This window comes from Temnothorax americanus, unplaced genomic scaffold, assembly GCF_048541705.1.
Source record: "Temnothorax americanus isolate GAGA-0224 unplaced genomic scaffold, ASM4854170v1 Scaffold6, whole genome shotgun sequence".
In the NCBI taxonomy this organism is placed as follows: domain Eukaryota; kingdom Metazoa; phylum Arthropoda; class Insecta; order Hymenoptera; family Formicidae; genus Temnothorax; species Temnothorax americanus.
In genome coordinates this window covers 3660501-3685240 of record NW_027509751.1, presented here as the reverse complement: position 1 = coordinate 3685240, position 24740 = coordinate 3660501, and the positions used below count along the sequence as shown (strand labels likewise).

Below are 24740 nucleotides of genomic sequence, written 5' to 3'. Positions count from 1 at the left end.
AACCTACCTGAGCATTATAAACCATGTGAACACCCTGGTAGACGATATTTTTAGAATGTTCACCCATAAACTCCAGAATGTGTTCAACGAGCGCCTCGTACGGTAAACCACGAAGTCTAACACAATCCTTGCGCGTACCGGACGTAATGATATGTTGAGGAAGCAAGGGTGGAAGTTGCGCGATAGGAGGTGGTGGTAGTATCACTTGCTTCGGATCTGTCGCCCTATTTAGGACCTGTACAAAATCAGAATTCAGGTAAAAATGCACGTTTCTTATCGTCTTGAGATTCACGTTTAGATCTACCTGTTGCACTTCCGCGGTTGTACTTCGAAAAAGTTCTATATAGCGACTGCCGATGCAGTCTCTGTGCTTGCTCAAGGCTTTCACCGCGTCCTCCTCCTTCGCAAATAACACGAAGGCGTCACCCGTCGCTCTGCCGTCCGGTTTCTTTACAAACAGCACACCGTCCTCGCCGTCCAACACTTGACACGGTTTTTGTCCGGATTGAAAAAATTCCAGCTACAAGGAAATCGCTGCTGGTGTATACAGTAAAAAAGTGATAGACGATATGTAATCGAGAAGCTCGTTATACGCAAATAAGATCTTGGATCATTAAACGAATTATGTACCACTTGTTTAGCAACACAATCATACGGCAAGCCCCTCATTCTAACGATGACTTGAGCCCCGCGTGACAGAAAAGCGTGTGCCTCCCCGCTCGTACCACCAGCAACGCCAACAAAATCCTCTCCGGAGGCCTTGTATACCTCTATGTATCGTGCACCCATGTGATGTTTATGCCGCTTCAGCGCCATGTCTCTGTGTTCTTTATTAATAAACCGTACCAATGCCTCGCCGTTACGCCTTCCCATAGGACTTAAACAAAGAGCTACACCACCCCTAAAAAAGTTATTACACCAATGTTAGCGTATAATCGTCGCGCAGCGACCAGCTCCTCTATTCGTAATTACGTCATTAGAAAATTCGTAAAGACAACAAAGATTAGGAACACTCTACGAGAATTTCTAATCTTTAGAATCGCATTTATAGATCCGGTACAAGCGTACAAGATCCACGATTCCAAAATATATAATGTTCGTCATTATGTACAACAGCTAATAAGCAAGTAGGAAGGTCTCCTCGAAAGATCGCGCTTATGTTATGTCAACGTAAGAGAGACTAGAATGACAGAAACCTAAGTGCGTCTAAGTGCGTTATAGAAATACTGGCTATCTCAGTTACCTGCTTCACGCAGATCCACGTGGCTTGTGCACAAATACCAAAAAGACAGTTAGAGAGACAATTAATTTATCTTGCTCGAGGCTCCCGTTAGTCGTATATATCGGTTTTGCTTTACGTATCTGAGAATCACTTACTTGGCGACATTGAGTCCGCGAAAAAACTTGGCGATGTCCTGATCTGAGGATTGCCAAGGGAGACCGCGCGCTCTCACTACGCAATCATTGTCCACCTCCTCGTCCTTAGAGCTGAAGGCAAGTTTACATTTCGTTATTCGACAATAAATAATCCACAAATTGGATATACAAACAAACTATACGTACGAAACTCACGAACTTACCATATACCGGGTTCCAGGACGATGTTAACCACCTCTGGATTCTTAAAAACGTGACCTGAAAATTAACGCACAATTAGACACCGGTTACACTACAATAATTGACGTACAATAATTAAAAATTAAATATTCATTAACTACTGTGCAATTCAAAGTGAGATCTGGAAGGTACAGCTCGGAGTCTAGAAGAAAAAGGAATGGAAGCCGAAGATTGTGACAAACGTGACGTGTAAGAAGCGTACACACACGCGCGCGCACGAAGATGAATGATGATTTAACCTCAGAAATCAATAAACGTTCTTCATCGATCGATTCGGGATCGATACTGTTCGCGAAGAGGCGATTCTTCGAGTACTCAGTTCCCCTTCGACGAAATCGCCGGTCGAAGCTGAAAACGTGAATCCACGTGAATCGATAGGTACGTCCACCACGGAAGAGCGTGGGACGCGTCGCGTGTAAACTGTAAACAACGCGAACCATATGAACCACCGGTTAGCCCGTCGCACACGCGTATTCGCTTTCGCTTCGCTATTAGCTGCACTTTCTGTACTCTCTTTCTCTTCTTTTTCCTCCTCTTCTTTCGGTCTTCGCCGCTCGCCGGGCGGTACGCAAAAAAGTACGAAAAAAAATGCGACGAACTAATTTTCAGGATAGTCAAATTCGTCGGAAGCAAATTTTGCAGGGTGTCTAAATTCTGTCAGCAAAATGTGAAGAAATGTAATAGAATCTGCTGACGGAATGTGATGACAGATTCACTGTCGAAACTGAGCAGAATTTGTTTGAAATTTTAAAGAAAGACCATTTAAATTTTAAATGGTTACGAAATAATAAATTTCTGGCGACTGTTTTAACATTTTGTTTACCGATTTCTGTTACGTGTTGCACAATTGTTATCGTAGAATTTTTAGATTACTATAATATATTCTCGAAGCTTTTTCGAAGTAATTCTCCATCAAATGATGCTTCAAGTATCATAATCTTAATATAATATTAAATCTTCCGCTATCCATGTTGCAACCTCATAAAGATAGGACGTAGTTTCTTAACTCTTACGAAATCGTCCGACACTATAATGATAAGACTTATATATATCTACCCCTTTCTCAATTATTGCCTCTTATACAATTCTAATCCTCTTTTCTAGAAATTCTACATTTTCCTTTCAAAAGCGAATTAATATTTACTTTTGATATTAGAACGTTTTATTAAGAATTTATAGGTATACGTTGTATTATTTAATTATAATATTCATTATCTTACTGCCCTATTTTTTAATCTTTAGAGGTCCGAAAACCTTTCTTTCTTAATTCACGAAAATTTAACTTGCTCTAAGAAAATATGTTTAACATTATAACGTCTCGCGGTCCTCTAAAGACTAAGCGAAGACCCATCTCGAGCTCAGTTTTCGCGTCAGTAATTCATAATGAACGAACCCTCGACTCAGCGCATTACTGTAATCTAGCTTGCCTGAATAAGACTTGATCGAGAAAACAGTGTTTCACCTTTCCCAACACTCGTAAAATATCACGCTCGTGCGTAACAGTGGGGCCGTGATTCCCCATACAAAATCTAAACGAGGAGGAGAAAAAATGACCAGGACTGCCTCGTAAACCCGAGTATTATCGGCGACAATGCGCAATATGTCTTCTAAACTTGCGCTTATGCATTTCCTTTCCGTAACCCTATACTCGCCGGTTAGTCTCCGATTTCTCATACTTGCACGAAACGATCATTCGATTCGCGGCCTCGGCAAAATGTGCGCTGTCGACAAGTAGAAATTCGTTTCTTGTGAAATGCGAATCGATCGCCGTTTCCTTGTTTAGTCCCAAGTAGCTTCGCACTTATCTGAAATTCTCGAGATGAGCATCAGAAAAATCGAAAGATTGAGAATATCGCTCATCAAAAATACCGTCCACATGATATATTTACCTAAATACTTATCCAAAAATTTTTCAAATGAAATGAATCCTCTTATTTATCTTGTAATTTCGACGAGATCAAAAAATCACATTTTGCAAACATTCTTTCCAACTGTCATGCAACGAATCCGCGATAATTGTAACGAAAACTGAAGATCCGATCGTACAGAACCTTTTGAATTTAATCCAGCTGCACTGTTAAATATTAAAAGATGAAATTTGAACCAATATCTTGAGTTAAATAACATTTCGTTACTTTTAATAATCACCATGTGTGTCGAAATTTAATATTTTAACACAAAATAGTATTATTTTAATTATAATGATTTAATTAAATTAACGACATATTGAGTAAGAGCAAAGGCGACTTACAAGAATGGTTAAAAATAACTCAAATTGAGTTTAATTTGACACTACGAATTTAACAGCGTGTATATAGTTACCGTAACTATTAAGCGCGTAGCGTTTCTGTCAATAGGACAGACTGAAAGATGGAGCGATGTCAAAAACGCAATTCATCTTCCTATCCTTTCTTCTCACGCGCGTATTATCACGATAACACGCGTTAACGCGCGTGTATTAGCAAGTGTATTATATTGGCTTTCCGCAGGTTGAGTATCACTGTAGATAAGAGAGCCGTTACGCTGTTTAGAACGTATGCCTGGCTTGACCTGCGCTCGCTTGCGAACTAGAAAGAGAATGTGCGTTCGTGTATAAGACAGTTAATCGATCAAAGACTGCTGAATCTCGAAACTCAAACGAGCTTTGTCCAACAGTGTGAGATCTCGAGAGAACGCACGACATTCCTCGCGAGATCGGTGAGCTTCTCCGGAGAGAAGACTGACTTGAACTCGGAGGAAACTGGACTCCTTGACGAGAGCGACTTAATCAGCGGCGCAATCGCGACCTCCAAGGCCATCTCGTTGTCGAGCGTAAACATATTGCATATTATTATTTGAAAAAATCCGTACAGAAACGCCACACCGTACACGCGCCAGAGTTCTTATCTCTCTCACGAGAGAGAAAAAGAGATAGAAGCGAGAAGAAGAATATGCGCTGCCAAGTCCAGACATTTTAAGGACCAAGACCTTCTTCATCCGTTTCAGGAGGTTGATAAGATTTGTAATCTTCAGAATTATACGGATTGCACCGACCGAATCTTCTTTTCTATTTTTTTCCCCCTAAATTTCGAGACGTCGGATACATTTTTCCTGAGCGCATTCCTCACGTCGGTAGATATGCATATTATAGCTGTAGAATTTCCGATATTTATTGGCTTACCGTCCTTGATCATCCTCTGTACCACGCTGACCATGTCCTGTATCTCTTTGACGTGAAAATCATTATCGGTATCTGGCGGCAGTCCGAAATCTGATTTTTAACTGTCAAGGAGAAATCTGTGTTCGGGTAAACAATCAAATCGATTCTGATAACGCGAATCGAGAGGCAAAACGACTCGCTCACGATAAGTCCGTAAGAAAGGCGAAATTTTAAAGCGTAACTCCAAACTAGAGCTCCCGCGATCTTTGCGCCGTGCGCTGACTCAAATTTACCAGAAGTGGCAATCGTACGTGGCTCTTATTTTCAGGCGTGTCTCACGCGTCTCTCTTCTAGTCGTCAAACTATGCATTCCAATACGATTGTGAAATTTACGGTGAAAAAAAAAGAACGTATAATTAAATAGTCTTTGGAGAAAAAGGTCGTAAAAGCTTGAAACTCCGCCTTCTTTTAACGAACTTATTAGAGAACGTATAAAAACGCAATCTGGAAAGATAAGACTTCAAAATAATCTGAGAATATAAAAAACAATAATTCATATAAATTAATATACTTCATATCTTTCATGAGGTTTCCTTTTTCGTTACGCGCACTCCTCGATTATAAATGACATCGGTGCCACTCTGCGTGTGACCCTAGCGATTATACAGACCTTACATAACGATAATGAGAGAGAGAAAAAGTATATACGTATAGTAATAGTATATCAATAAATTTCCTGCGTATTTGATCGAGATACGTAGATTTTCTCGCGAGTACGACGTGAGTTGGAAACTTCGAGCGTGCCAGAAGCGGACGAGTGGAAGAACAGCAGTTTGGTAAACAATGTTACACCGATAGAGCGTAAACGAACGATACAAAAAACGTTCCATACTCCGTTGTTTACGAACTACAAATAAACGAGCGCTCTCATAATGACCAGGTAATACGCATATGACGTGTAAGCACGGATTACGTATAGAGATTGATATCGAGCACCTAATCGGAAACTAAGGCCGTCGCGGAAAAGAAAGGAAAGAAACATAATAATATATTTATATAAGCGTATACATATTTATATACACGTATGACGTTCTCGCTCGTCACTGGCCTGTTACCGATATCTTCATCGCGGAGCTGACCTTTAAACCACGTCTCGATAAGACGGCATCGCCTCGCGAAGGTTTTCTCTCGAGTCATCTGGTCATTATTGATTGTAAAATGCGACGTTCCTTTTTCTTCGCTCACGATCTTTTCCACAGCCGCGAACGATCCGAAAATGTGCCCTACTTGGGGCGCACGACGTGGGGAGAGACGTAGAAATCGAACCCGCATTCCGACACTCTTGAGAAAGACGAGGAAGAATATTTCACGCGTGCGAGTTCCTGAATGAATCGTCCATTCTCCCACTACGAACACGTTAATTCTGCTACGCACTTTTTGCCTAGAAACGACGATAAGATATAGTATTAGACCTCTAGTTCAATATGGGAAAAACTGGCCCTTTACATTCGTGGATGCTCTTTTTATCTTAAACTACAAACATAAGACGAAATGTTAAAAATATTACAGGTGCACTTGATAATATATTCATCCTTATCAGTGTCACTCGGGAACGAAAATCTTTAATCGTGATAAGAGTAATGAAAAGACGTCAATTCGATAATTAGCATCAGTTAGATAAACGAGGACGGCAAAAAAAATGCGATTCTGTGATATCACAAGTTCACAATTTTCAAGGAGATATTTAAAAAAAATGAAATTAATGTTTAACCAACATTTATATAACACTGACATTGAATGCAAATGGCTAATCTACGATCAAATTTCCACTTTAACGTAAATCACCTCGAATGTGCAAATATCGCGAATCTGCACGAGTAGATATGCGCGTGTTCGTGAGAGGAATGTAGAGAACCGAAGTCCGGCTAATCTCGAACGCGGCTCGCATTGGAACAGGTGAACGAGTGAGTCGATCGATATGCATACATGCATATTCGTACACATATGTCTCAGACGGCGCAGGTGGTCTTGTTTTATTAGTGCCAGGTAGATACGGCACGACGCATGCTGGATATAAAAGGAAGACTGGCACCCGACGTGCATCGAGATCGGATTTGAAGACTGGAGCGTGTCGTCTCATTCGGGCGCGCTTCTTATTACCTCTGACTTCTTGGAAATCTCTTCTCAACTTCGCGATTCAAATCTCCATTACAAATAAAAGTGCACTCGGCACAACGAGCACGATGTCCTCGCGATGTCGTAGAACAGGAGTGAGATGAATCGAGAGAACGGGGGACCGCATTACTATTCGCCGTTAGGACGCAAGTATCGAGATAAATTTCATCCGCGAATAAAATAAAGACGATACGTCTTTATCGATCAATCAAACGTCATTTTTATAAATAAATAAAAATCGCGATTAATTTAATTAACATGTGGGATTAAAAGATCTCCCCGTATCAAGCTTGAGGCGCGGTTGATAACGGAATCTTATTTTTCAAACGACTCTTCGAATGCAATTAATCAGATGTTCCAGTTATCTTTTCACCCCGGCCCGCAGGCAGACGCGAAACGAAAACGTACCTGTCCGCGGCTTCGATTCCGATTTAATTTAAGGCGCGTCAAGCCTTAAATTAAAAAAGCTCAGGAAGAGTCCGTCACTCCATAAGGAGCTGATGCTGCCTTCCTTTTGATCTTTTCTAATCCAATCCGCGACAATTCAGACACGTCGCAGATCAGGCAGAGACGGCCAGAGAATTCGTCACGATCGCGTTTGAGTCCGCGGATGGCAGCGACACGTGTGCTCGTACTCCGTACGACCGCAGAGACTACTCGCTACTGTCTCCGCTCGTGGCGACCGATGCCGTCGTCGGGGATCGCGACGAGTGTTACTTCCGTCGGTCGCGCCGTCTGACGGCCACGCGACGCGAAGGTCCCCGACGTGGAAATTCACAGGCGGCCACGGACACGTGGGTGAATTTCTTCGTCGGACGTGCCCGTGTCGGCGTTACGCCGCTTAAGCTCGAACACGAGACTGCCATACCATTCTGCGGCCGAGCACCGTTACCGATACATCATGAGCGAGGACGTGCGCATTTGCATTAGCATACAATACCGCGTGAGATTCCTTAACTGGCACAGCACACTTTGGAGTACGGACTGCTCCGATTGAGATTTTATTCGACCACGGCCGATTGTTCCGTGAAGAAATTGAGGATCTAATCTGAGGGGCGATAGATCGCTTTTCGGAGGTAATTGTTGTCTGAGAATAGCAATGGGTTAAAGAGATCGTTAGCTAAAATAAATTGCCCCACAATTTCCTTGATATCCTCTAAATCGAAGACGAGAAAATTCATATCGAAAAATCGCAATAAAATTTCTGATATGTGTATGAATAAATTGTTAAATGGGTCGCATGCAGTGGCACTGATGTCAAAGATAACGTTACAAATTGTAGACGGAACGAAAAAGAAAAAGAGACTAAAAATGTGTAAAAAGACACGACATAATATAGGAAACATATACGCAACGAAATCAGCTCGACGACCGATGACAGTTTTTACGTAAGCGTGAAAGGATACATTGCAGCATCTCTTGCACTCCGAGGGTCGCTAACTCCCCGTGAGACGAGTAGCACTCTACGAAATCCTTCCGGAGATCGTGGAAGTAGTTGTAGTGTTCCGGCAGCTCGATGTCCTTGTTGCAAGCCTCCGGATGCAGGCACTGCCTCATCGGCGCCTGACCGTCCACGACGAATCGCGGCTTAACACCGGAAGTTACGCCAGGCACGGAGCTCCACCAGGTCTCAAACTTGAAATAAAAATAAGACATCGATATTAAATGTGCAGTTAGATTATTTTATCGTTATTATATAATCCCTTGAGAATATTGTTGACGAATATGTCGCGCGACATATCAGCACACACAATCGATACATGTATAATATCTTTAAAAGAAAGATAAATTTCAGCTTTCAAAATACTTCAAATATTCCGCGATTTTTCATATTTTTGGCGCAATTTCTTATATAACTTACTGATAATGACTGATATATAACTTATTCTTATATTCTTCTTTCTTATTCTGCGTGTTTTTTGCTGATGTTGTAATTATAATCGTATACTATGTGCACACTAAAAGGATCTCCTTTCATACCGTTTATTTATACATAAACAAATAAATAATGTCTTGGTCGAAAGGGATTACACTTTTGATGCCAAACAAATACTTTTTGCTAAAATTTCGCTCAAGGGATTATCTTTTAACCAAAGTCTCCTAAAATATTCATATCTTTATTTCTCAATAGACAAGAAATGATGAGCACACACACACACACACACACACACACACACACACACACACACACACACACACACACACACACACACACACACACACACACACACACACACACACACACACACACACACACACACACACACACACACACACACACACACACACACACACACACACACACACACACACACACACACACACACACACACACACACACACACACACACACAAACTTGTCTTTTCTATTAACTTTCCTTTAGCAATCTTTCGATAAATAATGAAAATTTCTATTCGTCGAGCATTTCCAATAGCCTGTGGCTCTTTAATTAGCTTCTCAATCTCAATGAATATCTCAGATCCGTTTCATTGTCGTCGATATAAGGGGCACCTTTTCGATAGCCTGCTGCAAAGGAATCCCGTACTCCCGGAGGTTTCGCTCGGTCAAGGCTGGCGCGTGTGCCAGCGCGGCCTCGCTAATGATCCCGCTACTTCCGGCAATCGCTGGGTTCTCGCTGCCGGTCCCGGGCGCGCAACTCTCCTCCATTACCATCGGTCGCACGATGTACTGCTGCCTGCCCAGCACCTGCAAAAAGAATCGTGCCCGAGTTCGTGAGGAAGCGACGCCGTGGCAAAAAACTCCCTCGAGCGGCGAGGCTGTTGCTATGCGGCGCGCGAAAGACGCAATCAATTACTTATATTCCACGCGCAGCACAACGGGGAGAGACGCAACCGACGCAACTTAAATTTTATCTGATATCGGACGGCGCGGGCGAACAAAAGCGGGGCGATACGTATGTACTTACGCTTTCGCTTCCGTGCTTATCGAGGCGAGTCGCGAAGTACGAGGCAGAAAAAAAAACGCGAGCGCGAGCCGCTTCCGCGCTCAATAAGTCGAAACACTCGCCGCGCGAAAGTAAATGTTATGAAAAATGTTATTGCGAAAGGAAAACGAGCGACGCGCGGATTGTGCGTTACGACACTTCGCGCGACTGCAGCATTAGGTCCCATCTGTCCTAACATTCGTGCGAGATAAGATTCGTAGTAAGAGAAAAGAATCGTGAAACGAGCATGTTTTTGCCTCGTTTTTACTTCGTTAGACGTTCCGTTTTATTTCCACCCGCAGATGTGAATAAAAATTGGACTTATAATTCAGCTTTTAGACTTATATGACGTAGTTTGGGCACAATGTCATAATTACAGAGATTTTTTGTGAGTCTACTATATTACAAAGTCTACTAATTATTAAATACTAGAGGATTTAATAATTAGTGGACTCTTTAGGCTTCAAATAAATTATTAATTACCAAATATTAAAGGATGAAATTCAAAACAATACCTTGAGTTAAATAACATTTTATTTTTAACTACCAATGCGTCGAAATCTATTATTTTAACACGAAACAATATTATTTTAACTCTATTGGTTTAGTTAAATTAACGACATTTTTTTAAGGAGCAATGGACATGTCGAAAGTAGAAACGGTTAAAAATGATTCAAATTGAATATAATTTGACAGCGCGAATTTAACAGTGCATGAAAAATCAAAATCCTTGATCGAAACGTTATATGAATTTTATTCAATAAACTTGGCCAGTTAGGCCGAGAGATTAAAAATTACTTCCGTGAATAAAAATCTCAGCGATCGCACACGATCGGCGTTCCATTTCGTTATCGCCACGTGTTTGTTGCTTCCCCGCACCGCTCCTCTCGTAGCAAGCGTTACTTACAGTTACTCGACTTAATCCATAAACATACGATCCGATAAGCCCATTCTACAATAGCCGTAAAAGTATGTTTTAAGACGTAAGCCAGTAAAAATTGACCAACTACAGCCGATCATTCTTGGATTGTAAAAATCCCATTAGTCAATAGCTTACCGCTTACGTCTTAATGCATTACTTTACGGCTATCGTAGAATGGGCTATACGAATAAAATCCGGACGATTACGCGAAGAGACACGTTCCGTTTTGTTATCGTCGCATGTTTCGCTTTTTCTTCCCCCCCCCCTCCCCCCGTTTGCAGAAATATGCTCTGTCGAAACATTTCGAAGGGGGACGAGAGAGGGATCCGGGAAGATTCTTTTCGATCGAAACGCAGAACCGGACGGTCGGGGACCGGGGTCTACGACAGCGCGGTCAAGGTCACGAGCACCTTGAACCTGACCCGTGCGTTTTCTCGTGCATCGATATAATGCATCGCGATTAGCGGTGTTAACGCCTTAGATGCGCCTGCGACGAGACCGATGCGTTTCCGCCGCAGCAGCGACGATTGCATATCGGAAGGGGCAGCTGGAAGTGGAAGCGCATCGGTGCCCCGACAACTTCTAATAGTGATAATGGGCATAATTGCACCGGCGCCGCTAGCTATACATTTTTTGGAGGGACGTTGAAAGTTAAAAAAGAGTTTCCTTAATTTGATTTTTTTTTTTTACAAGCAGGTTACACGTTACAACACCACGTTACACAAGCTACATGATGATATTTCAATGTCGAGAGCAAAAATGAGTTGCTTGTAATTAAATAATTAAAACGTTACGCGAAATAGCTATTGGTTCGGAATCTCGCACGTATAAAAAGAAGCAGAACAATAGAGAATCGTAAATCGTCGAATGGGCTATTCAGACTTCTTTCTTCAACTAATAATGAGAAAAGAAATCGCGAGGCCGAACGAGAGGCCACCGAGCGAAGGAAATATTACGAAACGTTATACCTCAAGACGTCAAGACAGAGCGCGCGATTCTCTAAGTTTGCGATTTTTTACACCGCGAAATTTCGCATCTCCCGCGTTGTTACTGTAAATAAATAAAAATGTATATATTCGAGAATTCCCAGGCTAATTCCGTTTCTCGGAAATCGATCGACACACGTAATGCCTTACTGTTAAATATTAAAGGATGAAATTGATTAACGACATATTTGAGTAGGAGCAGTGGCGACCTACAGGAATGGTTAAAAATGACTGAAAGAGAGGAATAGTACAATTTGACACTGCGAATTTAATAATGTTCTGATTTCAGTTTTACGCGATTTTTTTTTCCAAATTTCGAAGGAAGCTGAGACCTCTTATCGCAGCATCGAATCTTTCGAATCGCCTTGCAGGACTAGGGCGACAAAGTTTGCAACAACACACACGTCATGTTTTAATTCTGACGTGGTCTAACGACGCGACGCGGTCTTCGAAGAACGAATGGACAAAGTACGAAAAGCCCCTCGACCTTGCTGAGCCCGCATATCTTTTATGCAGGTATACACGTGAGTACTAAATCAGCATAAACATATACGAATGATAATACGTACGTCTCCGATGATTACCATGTGCTCCGATGTACGGAATGTCTTAAAATTACCGTCGCTATTAATACTGAGTATAATAATAGCTACCAATACTAAGAGTAATAATAACAATGACGCTAGCGCCTCGAAAGCAGTTACGAGATCATTTTCCGAAAATAATTTTCCGCGATAACTCGCGGAGACGCACGGGGAAAAGCTTATCGCGCGGACTTTTGCGCGCGCTTAAGCTTTCTTTTATGTATTTATTTGTGTCTTGGTTTACGCGCAATCACGTTCAACCTCACAGTTATATTCTTATCGCGCCGCGACTTCTTCAAATTAAGAATATATTCGAACGTTAATTCGAACATCGCAGTAAATTCGGTGTTAACCCGGATTATGCTCACCGTCCTTGGAACTATCGATGATTAATTTCCGCTAATTAATTATACTATATCTTTGAAAGAAAGGATGAAGAGAAAAAGTAAATCGATCGATAACTACAAAAGTCACGAAAATCTCAGAAAGTGCCCCGATAAAATCGATTAATTTTACGATTAAAATTAAATGATTGTAATTTAAAAAAATTATTTTTACTGCTTTGGTCACATTGTTAAATTCGTGTCAAATTATACTCAATTTGAGTAATTTTTAACCATTCCTGTAGGTCGCCACTGCTCCTACTCGATATGTCGATAATTTAACTATAAACCAATGAATTTAAAATAATACCGTTTTGTGAAAATAATAAATTTCGACACGCATGGTAGTTAAAAATAACAAAATGCTATTTAACTTGAAGTATTGGCTTGACGTTCATCTTTTAACATTCAACAGTGTAGTTGCAGGTCTAACTTGTATCGAGATCTGATAGACGTGTCACTTCCTGTTAATCTTTTATCCCCCAATCCTCCTTTAAATCGCCCAAAAAACTTTCGAATAGCACAAAATCAACTCGCAGACAAATAGTCGAACGTATAATTCAGCTATATTTCTACTTCCAGCGCTTCGAAATGCGCAGCTTTTAATATAAATCGTAATTTTTATTCATATAGAGATACGAGTATTGGAATATTTATGGCTCTATTCGCGTTCTATAGCTCGCGACGACGCGCGACGTATGTTCGTGCAAGAAATATAATAGGCAGGTTCTTTGACGCGCGGGGTTAACAGATCAAGGTGGTTCTGCCGGAGGCACTATTTATCATCGCAACTTTCGCGCAACCGCGCAGCGCGGATCAAGCGTCTTCGAATGATGCCGCGTCGATGAAAAGCCGTGGCGCAATACGAGAAGGATCTCTCTCTCTCTCTCTCTCTCTCTCTCTCTCTCTCTCTCTCTCTCTCTCTCTCTCTCTCTCTCTCTCTCTCTCTCTCTCTCTCTCTCACCGAGCATTACGTAAATATAACTTGCTCCTTCGACCGGCCTTCGTCGCTGGCGCGAGATCCTTTTTGCACGCACGCGACAGGAATAACTTACCGAAAAACTGAGGAGCCGGTCCCGCTTTCTCGGAAGCTCGCGAGAGAAGGACGTGCGTTTGTTTCAAACTGCCATGCATAGAAAGAAGGTTCCGCGAATATCCTTTGGAATTCTTAAACGGCGAAACGGTGCGCGAATTCGAAAAGACGCGAATCGTAATCGCGATTTGTTTTTCAGAGGATTATACAAACGATGCATTTCTCCTCGATAATTATAGCCATCATTTCGGTAGGTTTTCGCAAACCTCGCGTTATCAGAGATAATCTTCGATTCGTCTCAACATGAAACTCGCCGTTCATTCCCATAACCTTCGAGAAAAGTTAATTGTAAGAAGAAACGACGTTTGTTTTACATATATGACAATAAATACTAAATACTCTCTAAATACTATAAATATTAAATATATATTACTAATTATATATATATATATATATATATATATATATATATATATGCTGTAAATACTATTACTAAATAAATACTACTAAATACTATTTAACAAACGAGTTTAATTTCGTACTCGAGCGTCTTCCGGGATTCGATGCACAAGAAAGACAGAGCTTTCCGAAGGACGAGGGTTCAATGAACGAAAGAGTATTCCACCAATACTATCACCTCCGCAAGCTATGGCGTATGGCGCTGAAACCGTGGCACGCGCCGTGCGGAGAAAACGAAGTAGAAAATAGGGGGGAAAAAAAGGAGGAAAAGGAGAGCACAGAAGAGAAATCGGCGGGGCGAGAGTGGCGGCGACGTATAACGTTCTCTCCTTCTTCGTTTTGCCGACGACGAGGATGTTGCAACCGTATACATATAAAGCCGCCGCGGTTGTATATACAAGGTCGAATCAAACGTGATACACGCGAAGTACTCTCATAAATTGCAAATGCGCCGGTCAAACTGCGACGTTGCGGGATCGCGGTGAGGTGAAGTCCGGGAGGGTCAAAGGTCCCGCTTCGGGAGACGACAAGAATATCCGTCCTCCTCGTCGAGAGAGAGAGAGAGAGAGAGAGGGGGGGGGCAGAGGAAACGAGAAGACAAATAGGAATGCAAACGTGACGAGTTACGTAATTCGACGTCTACCGGGTCACGCTCGACGTCGCGTCCCTGCGAGGATATGACATAACGCGAGTTGTCATTACCGTCACGTGTCCAGCTCCAGGTTGATCGAACGAGACGACCGACCCGGGGCCGAGGGGGGGGGGGACGATCCGCTTCTCTCGCGGACCGGAGAGATCTCTCGCTGCGATTCTTTTCGTGGGATTAGCGAAGGCCTAATCTATCCCGCGTTAAAGGCGTACATCTTGTTCTTGATATGTGATTGCGTGCGTCCCGGCGCTCGCTCGGCGAGTCGAGACGCAATCCCGATTCGCAGCCGGCGACCATGGTGGAAGCAGGACCGGGGTGGGAGAGACCATCGCGAGCGAGGAAGGAAGGTGGGAAGAGAGGAAAGAGTTAAGATGGTGGACCGGAATGGGGCGGTCGGTCGGTCGCGCGCGCGCGCGCGCGAACGTACCTACGGCTCGCGGGTATATACACGGAGCGGAATGTTGATTACGGAAAGTCGGAGGCGAGGAGAGTCTACGAGAGGGAGATTCGCGTGGAGAGACCGGCTCGTGAAAGATGCACGTCCTCCTCTGTTTGATAGACGAATACCTAAGACCTAAACTGACCTAAAGGACCCGCGCGCGCGCGCTCCGCTCCTCGAAAAACACGGCTCCCCGGGCTCCCTCCACCGTTCGCCCCGTGTACAACATATGCAAAAGTGCCCGCATGTATAATCAAGCGACGTTAATTCCCGTGGAAACGCGTCTCGTTCGAGGAGGAGGAAAAACGCGAGTTACGACAAACAAGCGACTTTCCGGGCCGGTCAAATATTAGCGAGTCTCGCTTGAGCAAAGATTCGGGTGTAGGTACGTACTGTACGTCGAGTATTTATTTAGCAAAATCGCGAGAGGCCCAATGCCGCGGAAATCAGCGGGATTTCAATCCGACCGGCGGACGTATCGCCTCGTTTTGCGTCCCTGACGCCGCCGCCGGCGGCGCGTATTTCGAGATATATATATATACAGAGCCCGCAGCCTTGCTGTCAGCATAAGTCAACGTCCTCTCGCTTCTCACGAGAGAGAATGCTCCAGCAAATCTGCGACGGGATATATACCGGCGCAATATACCTGACGACCGGGCATCAACCAGGCTCACCGCAAAGAGTTATGAAATTGGTCGTAGAGTAAACCGTGGTTTACTGACGCTTGAAGAGAGTAATTGAACCCCGTCGCCAGACGATCGTATTTCACAAATAACGATATGTCTCTATGGGCATGCAGTTTGCTCTTTCTCAGCTTTCTGTTAATTAATTCCGTTCGAGAAGCATCGGCCGCGAGGAATAGGTACTCGTGAATTGTCGAAACCGCGGTCGAAACCGAACTGAAACTTTTCGTCGCGATATCTTACGACAATTATTTATTTATCCATGTCGTCGTGTTGATCCTCGGAAAATTTTATTGCTCGAAAGAATCTGTAATGTAATGCGACAAAGGACAGGCGAGGAGACGAATCTTATTGTAGAAATCTAGGATACTACTGACAGTCGTAGCTTAATTACAATTAGCCTTCAGCAGCTGCACGATATCTGATAAGTTAGTTAATTTATATACGATAAGTTTAGATAAATCAGTCTTTGTTCGATAACTGTAGATTGTATAAACAAAATATATCGGTAAGTATAGATAAGCGCAGATTAGTAAAGGATTCAAAAGGAAGACTCAAAAGACTTGCGCGTCCATTCAATTTGTTGTGTAATTACTTGTAATTTCAAATGTCTTTACAGCATCATTTACTGAAGAAGAAAAAAGATGAAACTCCCCGATAATGTTTCTCAAGCTTCTTCTTTTTTTGCGCGCAATTGTTTTCGACGTAAAAAAAGCTGTGTAAAAACAGCCTGTGCGTCAATTTACAATTGCAAATGAGTAAATAGATAGTGACTATAGAATCAAGATGGACAAGTATCTTACTCGTTGCACGTGAACAATTTACGTTCGCACTTCCTCTCCTGTCGAACTTAGAACTTGGAATTACATTAATCGTGATAAACGTTATGTACTCCCGTTGTATCGTTATTCGATTGTAGGTATTATAGTTTAAGAATGTCGTGCGTTAATTCAACAGTTAACTTATGTCGTCGTTAATCCTTCAAAAATTTGTTGTTTGAAAAAAATATGCAATGCGATAAAAGACGAAAAGGCGATGAGACGAAAATTCATAAGACGGATGTATTATCGCAGAAATCTGGGAAACTACCGACATTCTTAACTCGGCGACAATCCTGGCCGAGAGCTGGCAGACACTGCCCTGGAAAATCCGAGTGGCAATTTTCGAGGCGAGGCATTATGTCAGATACCGCTATCCAAGACGATATCATAATCAGCAACAACGCGACAACTTGCTCTTATCGTTCGACTTCCTCTCCGTAACCGATGGGGGGGGGGGAGGAGACCGGAGAGGAGCGCCTCTCGCTCGCTCGCGGCCGTTGTCCCCGATCCGGGGCACCATTCGAGATTATAGGCAGGCAGGTATGCGACTCGAGGGGGGAGGAAAAAAAGGAAACTGCCGACCAGATGGGACCCGGGCGCACTCGTGCAAGACACGATTGATCGCAACGAAGAATAAAGGAAACCGGGAGCACCTGTTGCTGCAACGCGCGCGCGCTGGCGCGCGCTAGATTTCTCGAAACGAGAGACGCGTCATGTCGCGTGTCGCGAGATTGATCCAAGAAACGTGAGGAAGAACAAGAACATCGGCGAACGTCGATGTAGAATCCTGTATTTTGTAACTAGTCTACAGCGTTTTTTGCTCGTGACCGCAACCAAAGACCCGTTTCCTATTGTTTTTATTCCTCTGTTCTCGTTGCTTGTACATACACGGCAACCAAAAATTCCTACACATCTTCGCAATTTTTTCCCCCAAATTTTAGGAAATCAAGTAACAGTATGAAAGTCGAAGAATATTTTCCGTTTTTATGTTTGCAACAACTTTATTTATAATTCAAAAAAGGAATGTACACATTTTTTTTAGTATCTTGCCTTTTGTAAGCTTTTATGGGCCTGTTTCTCTTACAATAGAAGAGACCAGCAATAATAACCTATCACGTTTTCGTCCCTTTTTGACAATAACCTTCCCCAACTGATAGAAGTCTCCATAGCTCTATTTATAATCATAATTTATTTGTATATTAGTTTAAAATATTTTAAATATATTTCAATTTGTGCTAATATCACTTGTCATACTTGAAAAAAATTAAATAAGATACGTGATGAATTTATCTTTTCCTTCAAATGTACCTTGTGTAGGCGGTGTAGGCCTATATATCTTAAAAATTTTATGATATTTATTGATTGAGCAAGAACAAAAATAAAAATTTGCAAACTATAGCATAATCATTATGCGACTGAATAGCTAAGAAAGAAATTAAAAGCATATAAAGACTCGTATCCTGCATGTTACAAGTACATTACGAGATATATCTGTTTAAAAAGATCGAGAACTTCAATTCCCGTAGAATTTCCTGTAGAATTTCCCGTAGGCTCGTTTAGATTAGATTAGACAAGTAAAACCCTTGGCATCGTTGCGGGACACCATTAGACACGATTTTTCGTTTGTAACGTTTTTTCTTTCAACGTCGCTGGATTACGCAGCGTCGCCGACGCGGAAAGGAAGAGTATCGCAACCACCCTTGCGCAAAACCGGCCCAAAGCGATCGCAAGCATCTGCACTTTCAAATTAAATTTCGTATAGACGCGAGCGAGTGAAAATCGAAATCGAAGTATACAGGACAAATTGAGAAACTACTAGGCTTATTCAATCTGAAAAAAAAAAAATGATGCAGCCGGTATAAAATTTAAATTCGAGGGAGATTGTCAAGCCGGCAGTTAGGACGCTACGGTGCCATTTAAACGAAATCAGAAAAAGGTCAATCGGAGCGCGAGGGGGCGGGGAGGAGAGAGAAGAAGAGAGCGCCGCGCGGTTCGGAACCAGCGCCAGCGCGGAGAAGAAAGGGGAGGAAAAATAAAGAAAAAGAAAGAGCGTGCGAACGGCGCCAGGCGCATATAACCGGGTGATCGCGCCGGCACAAGGCTGGAGGTAATGGACGACCTTTCGAGGGCGCGATGCTCCGCCTCCGCCGGATAATTCGAGAAACAATGGCAGCCGGCGACACGCACGGGCATGACCGCGCAAGCGTCTCGCACCACGAGAGAGAAAAGGAGAGAGAGATAGATATACAGGGAGCTCGAGAAGCCGCGGTTTTGCGTAACCGCGAATTCGTCGGCGTCGCGCGAGATTCGCGCGATTCACGCAACCCGGGGTGGCACGAGAAACATCTCGCGTCTGGTATACGGTACTTACATCGCGACACAATCCGGTATACGTGAATCCTGCGATTGCGTTTGTATAATCTCGAGCTTTTGCCTACTCGGGCCAGGAATCGCGAATGCTTGAAATAATATACGAGTCCGTTTCGCGAAATGAAAATGAATTCCTAATTATATATATATATATATATATATATATATATATATATATACATAATTATAGTAATTTTCGAAATCGGGGAACGATGATCTCTGCAGATCGTCGTGGAGATCCTCCACTTTCTCCTCGTCCCGATTCCATTTTGATTTTATTTCCGATTTTAATAAATCGAGAATATTTCTTCTGGCTCGATTTCTTCCAATTTGTAAGTTTTATATGATATATTTTTAAGGAGAATATGAAATAAAAAGATTTAATTGCGCTCTGGCTTTCACAAAAATCATTCGCGACGAAACGATCGCCAAGACGAAGATAGATATCCCGCTTCTGAACATATTCGTTTAAATTAAATTGAAAAAGGTCGTATATATTAAATTGCATTGAATTGCGTATGAATATACAGTTTTCGAAGGAGAAACGTGCATGGATTTTGACGCTAAAACGGAGAAAAGTGGAAATACATAAAAGGATAATGTAGGAAAAGGAAATTATATATAGATATTGGAATATCTGCCTACGTTTTAAATTAAAATAATTGCTCAGCAGAATGGTAAAAAAAATGCAATAATGCTTAAAGAGTTTTTGTTATCTGCGAATGCAATTGCTTCGGTAAAAATTTAATTCGGTTGGTAATATCATCTTGATTAATTTTGTTATCGAGACACATAGCATTTAGTTAACGTAATCGTTCTCTGAGGAATAAATATTTTAACGATATGACCTGAAATATTAATATTCATTTATTCTAAATATTTCTTACACGCGTATTCCTACGTCACACTTTTCGAAGGATAAAATGCAAATACTTAAGTCTGATAAATCAACAATCAAAAATCTATGATAAAAGATGATGTTCAATATTTTTTATGCAATTTATATTAAGGAATCGATATATATTTAAAAATATTTGACTAAGATTTACCGAAAACTGTGCGGCGCGAGACATTAAATTCTAAGGGAAATAAATCAAAACCTACATGAATAATCCAACGACAATGCGACGACAAAGGTTATATAAATCCTTGAGAATTCATGGACGAATAAATGACATGAAAAAACGAGAAAGTCTGCAGAGACAAAATTTCCGAGTCGATCAAGCATACGTGGACCGACGTGGACTTTCGAAAGTAAAACTATTCTAAGCAGACTTGGAACTTGGAAAATTTATTGAGTTACACCTCGTATATTTGGCGAAATCAAATATTTCTGCAAAACCGCGTTGCTCGAGATCACATCTCGATGGCCATAACTTAACTCGGATCTCTCAGATTTCTACATCTTTTCTGTTCGCGACGAAGTTTCTAAGCTGTTCACGAAACCATAATAGCCCCGTAAAAGATAAATCATTTGTCCGAGCGCAAAAGAGAAAATTTCTCGCTTTCGTCATAAAAAAAAAACCACTTATGCTCGTATTTAACCGTTGATTAATCGTACAATGCATGAAGCGAGTGATTGCAGAGAATTACAATCGAATGGCTCCTGGGTAGTCACCGCAGTCATATTGAATTTCTTGCTATCGAGGCGAGAAATTACCCCATTTTATGTTGCGGTATTTTCCGAAATAAAAAGACATTTCAATAAAAAATCACTATAGATCGTTTCGGCACACTTCTAAAATTGACCGGATACTATCCTTTTCCCTCGACGATAAACAAAAAGCCATAAAACGAAGCCTAAACATACGGAAGAACAAGCCGTTTTCGACTATCGAAAGGAGCGGAGAATGTTCCTTCCACATATGTATTTTTTGTAAATCTTACCATACGGTCAATTTCACGAGTTTCACGAATACGTTAAACGTTATAGCACAAGTACAGAACGCATAATAAAGAGATTTAACGCAACGCAAAATAGGTTGTCAACATGTCACAAGACAGAATTCTCCATTGGAGAGAGTGAGAGGAGAGAGTTCTTATTTCTGCCGCGACGGTACGGCGCCACCGTCAACGCAGAGTTCTCGGCTCAGGGACCAGTGGGCCTATTCCGTAACTCTTAACGACAGTTTCGTTATCGTTATATTGTCGTTGCGCAGCTTTTTTACCATACATAATATCTGCGCAACGCAAGTATAACGACAGTTTCGTTATCGTTATATTGTCGTTGCGCAGCTTTTTTACCATACATAATATCTGCGCAACGCAAGTATAACGGTAACGAAACTGTCGTTAAGAGTTACAGAATAGGGGGGCAGGAGCCTTAAATTGCATAAAAACTGAGAGAGAGAGAGAGAGAATCGGTTTTATTAAATTAAAAGTATAATAACACTTTTAAAATCGCCCCGGGAAGAGTTCACGCGATTTGCACGCCAAGAGCAGATCGCGATCCACCGCGCAAAGTCCGCGTGATCTCGATAAACTCCCTTCGCCCCTCTTTAATTACGTCTCTTTTTTTTCGGTGAAGAACATCGGTTTAAAAACCCTCCTTCGTCATCACCCGATACGCGACGATTATCGCGACGTACGCGCGATCTGCTCGGCGAGATCGCTTTTTTTTTTTTGTTTACATCTCGCGTGTCGAGAGTCGAGACGAGGGCCCGTGGTACAACGTTTTAAAAAAACTTGCTAATCATGATACTTAATCGATGCGAGCCCGATGAGCGCGCATCACGAAAGCGCCTTGATCTTTCGATATAAAATCAGCGATTCTACTGACGTCGATTGATCTTTATCGCACATATTGCGAGAATCGTCCCTCGACGTAATTCGCCGATTATTTTAGCGTAATAAACGTAACGCAAAACAGAGGCGACGGGTAAATCAATTTAGCCGACTTGTCTAACGCTAGGAGGATCCTAGAGGTGGGGTATCCGTTATCGGACAATCAGAATTGATTTGGGCAAACCGCAATTCACGACCTCGTGCCGTCGCGGAAACGATCTTTAAGTAGCATCCATTACGATTTAGCGGAGAAAAGCATCTCTCTCGTACCTGTTAAGCTGTTTGTAGGACCACGACGAATTTCGAGGCTTTTAGACCGGCAGGTCTGAATCAAGCGGGTCTCGCCGAGCGCGACTGGCTCCTCTTTATGTTCAGATTACGCGCGATCGTCTTTAGTCTTTACGACGTACGGAGAGAGAGAGAGAGAGAGAGAGAGGGGACATTTGCATAACTAAAACCTACGTTCGAAAGCGGACACGCGGAGCCGCGAGCTGTCTATACCGCGGCAATAGGATCGTCATGGTCGCAGTCGGTGTAGACATTGCACGCGAAAAGCTAAAAAAAATTGTTAAATGAATTTCGGCAGGTTGACGAAAGTCTCCCCCCGCGCAGATCTGTACGAGAAATCGCGACACATATTTATGCAACTCCATTCAAAAGGAATCTTTATTTATTTCCGGAGAAGCGTTCTCCTTTTCTGTAAAAAAGATACGCAGCTCGCGATAAAAGACGTGGTTGAACTGTTTTTTTTTTTTTTTTTTTTTTTTTAATGAAAAGAATATGTTTTACTTCAAAAGTATTCTACTCTACGAAAAGTATCGCGAGACACGCTGTATATCGATTGATCGTTCTTAGATGTGCCGAGCATTTTTTTCGGAAGGTAATAAATTCTTTCGTCAGCCAGATACATATCTTTTACAGACAGCTACGTAACAAAAACTAGTCCTTTTTGAATAAGTTATGCAAACGCATGTCGTGGTTTCAGTTTGCGTCAATAGGCGGATTCATAGGCGTCTTCACCCGAGTTTCTCACTCGAACCGTGACTACAAACGCGACGTCACGTATATTGACTCGTCGAGATTCGTCCGTTGACGCTGTCTCGTTTCGGGACTTGGAGTTTCAACGGAGTTTCTTGCGCGGAAGCGCAACGACAAATATTGGGCCTCGTGTTCATTTCTATCAAGATAGATTTAACGTTTTCTCGGTTAAAAAGATTGCTTTTTATCTTTTTCTAATTCCAGGAAGAAGATAAATCTAATTCTTCGAACATGGAAAAGATAAAAAGGCCAAGTTAATCCGCATTGGTAGAAATGGACATATTTTGGGGTCAGACACGGTCTCTCCCATTTTGAACGCGCGACTTGAAGCGGAAGACACGCCCCCCCCCCCCCCGCGTTTCCAGAAAATGTGAGAAAGCACGTTCGAAACGAACGCATTTTTTTCGCTACGACAAAAGTTATCGCTTCACGTCAATCTCCACTCGATTCGCGCCACCACGTTGCGCGTCGGCAAGTTCGCCGTGAACTTTAATCTCTCTCAGCTTTAACTTCCTCTTCTCACCTTTTCCCAATTCTTAGAACTTAGAAAAAGATGAAAGAGATGAATCGAACGGAGATTGTCGGAGATCAAAGTTGATCCATATTCGTACAAACGGACATGAGAACGGAAGACTTCGAGCCGCTTTTGATCGGTCGATCAACCGGCGGAGCTCGCGCTCGCGGCGAAATTTCCAATATCCAATCTCGTCGTCCCCGCCGCGATCGAAACTCCGCGTTTGTGTCGCGCGACGACAAACAACGACAACGACGACTCCGTCGCGCGTCAACAAAATACACGCGTCGCTCGACAAGTCGCGCGGTCGACGATTCGGCTAATAAATTCCGGGGGGGGGGGGGAATTCACGCGGCTGCGAGGACGATCCCATACGGGGAGGAGATGAATCTCATCGCGGGGCCCGCGGGGGATCGAATCGTCCGTGGCGAGAAACCACTTCCGCCTCTCGCGCGCGCTCGCGATCTCTCCTTCTCCCTTTCGCTCCATCCGCCGTTACCTCACCTTGTTCCGCAGCTCGTCGACGAGCACGTAGACGAGCAGCGTGATCTCCTCCTCGTCGGAGCCGAGCGCGTTGCCCTGGAGGCCGGCGGTCGCCACGTACAGGGTGACCAGAATATTTTGCGAGCTTCCTCCTGCTCCTCCTCCTCCTCCATTCCCGGTTCCTCCCGTCATCGTTCCCCGCGGGAGCGCACCTGGCGGCTCCGCGTCCTCCCCTTTCTTCTTCTTCCTTTTCCCGCTGCTTCTCGATGCACTGGACGCGCGGCGTCGCGACGTCCCGGGGGGGGGGGGGACGTCTCTGTCACTGATCCGCCTCACTGATTATCCGTCGCGCACGACATTATTTCTCTCTTTCACGGCTCTCGGACGGACGCGGTGGACTTTTGAGGTTATGGGCCCGACGGCGGTCCGACCGACGGCGGCGCGCACCTGGAGTAAGGAGTAACCGAAAAGGGAAGATGGGGAAAAAAAAAAAGAAAGAAAAACAGGCAGGATCGCGATTTCGAACAGACGGGCGCGTAACTGTACGGGTGTGCGCTTCCCGTCTCTTTCCCTCGCTCACTCTCTTTCTCTCTCTCCCCACGGTCGGTCGGTCGGTCGCTCGCTTCGGACGGAGCGCCGTCGAAAGTCGCAAGGTTCTCCGCAGCACTGACCGCGCGATCCCCCCGTATAACGTGGCGAACACGTCGTCGTCGTTG

At 43.1% G+C, this 24740-nt stretch overlaps 1 protein-coding gene across 2 annotated transcripts in view; it reads right to left on the bottom strand.

Moving 5' to 3' along the window:
- Positions 1 to 24740, bottom strand: part of LOC143905303 (RNA-binding protein fusilli-like) — a 35442-nt gene extending 10702 nt beyond the window's left edge. Inside the window, exons 1-9 of one of the 2 annotated variants that reach the window (XM_077420637.1) lie at positions 24046 to 24740; positions 9444 to 9638; positions 8338 to 8566; positions 4778 to 4867; positions 1581 to 1635; positions 1378 to 1488; positions 631 to 901; positions 305 to 520; positions 8 to 235 (exon numbers count right to left, since the gene is read on the bottom strand). In XM_077420637.1, coding sequence (XP_077276763.1) covers positions 8 to 235; positions 305 to 520; positions 631 to 901; positions 1378 to 1488; positions 1581 to 1635; positions 4778 to 4867; positions 8338 to 8566; positions 9444 to 9638; positions 24046 to 24216 — 1566 coding nt within the window. In that variant the 5' untranslated portion in view covers positions 24217 to 24740. The remainder of the gene's footprint in view (positions 1 to 7; positions 236 to 304; positions 521 to 630; positions 902 to 1377; positions 1489 to 1580; positions 1636 to 4777; positions 4868 to 8337; positions 8567 to 9443; positions 9639 to 24045) is intronic. The other variant, XM_077420639.1, reaches the window with a different exon arrangement.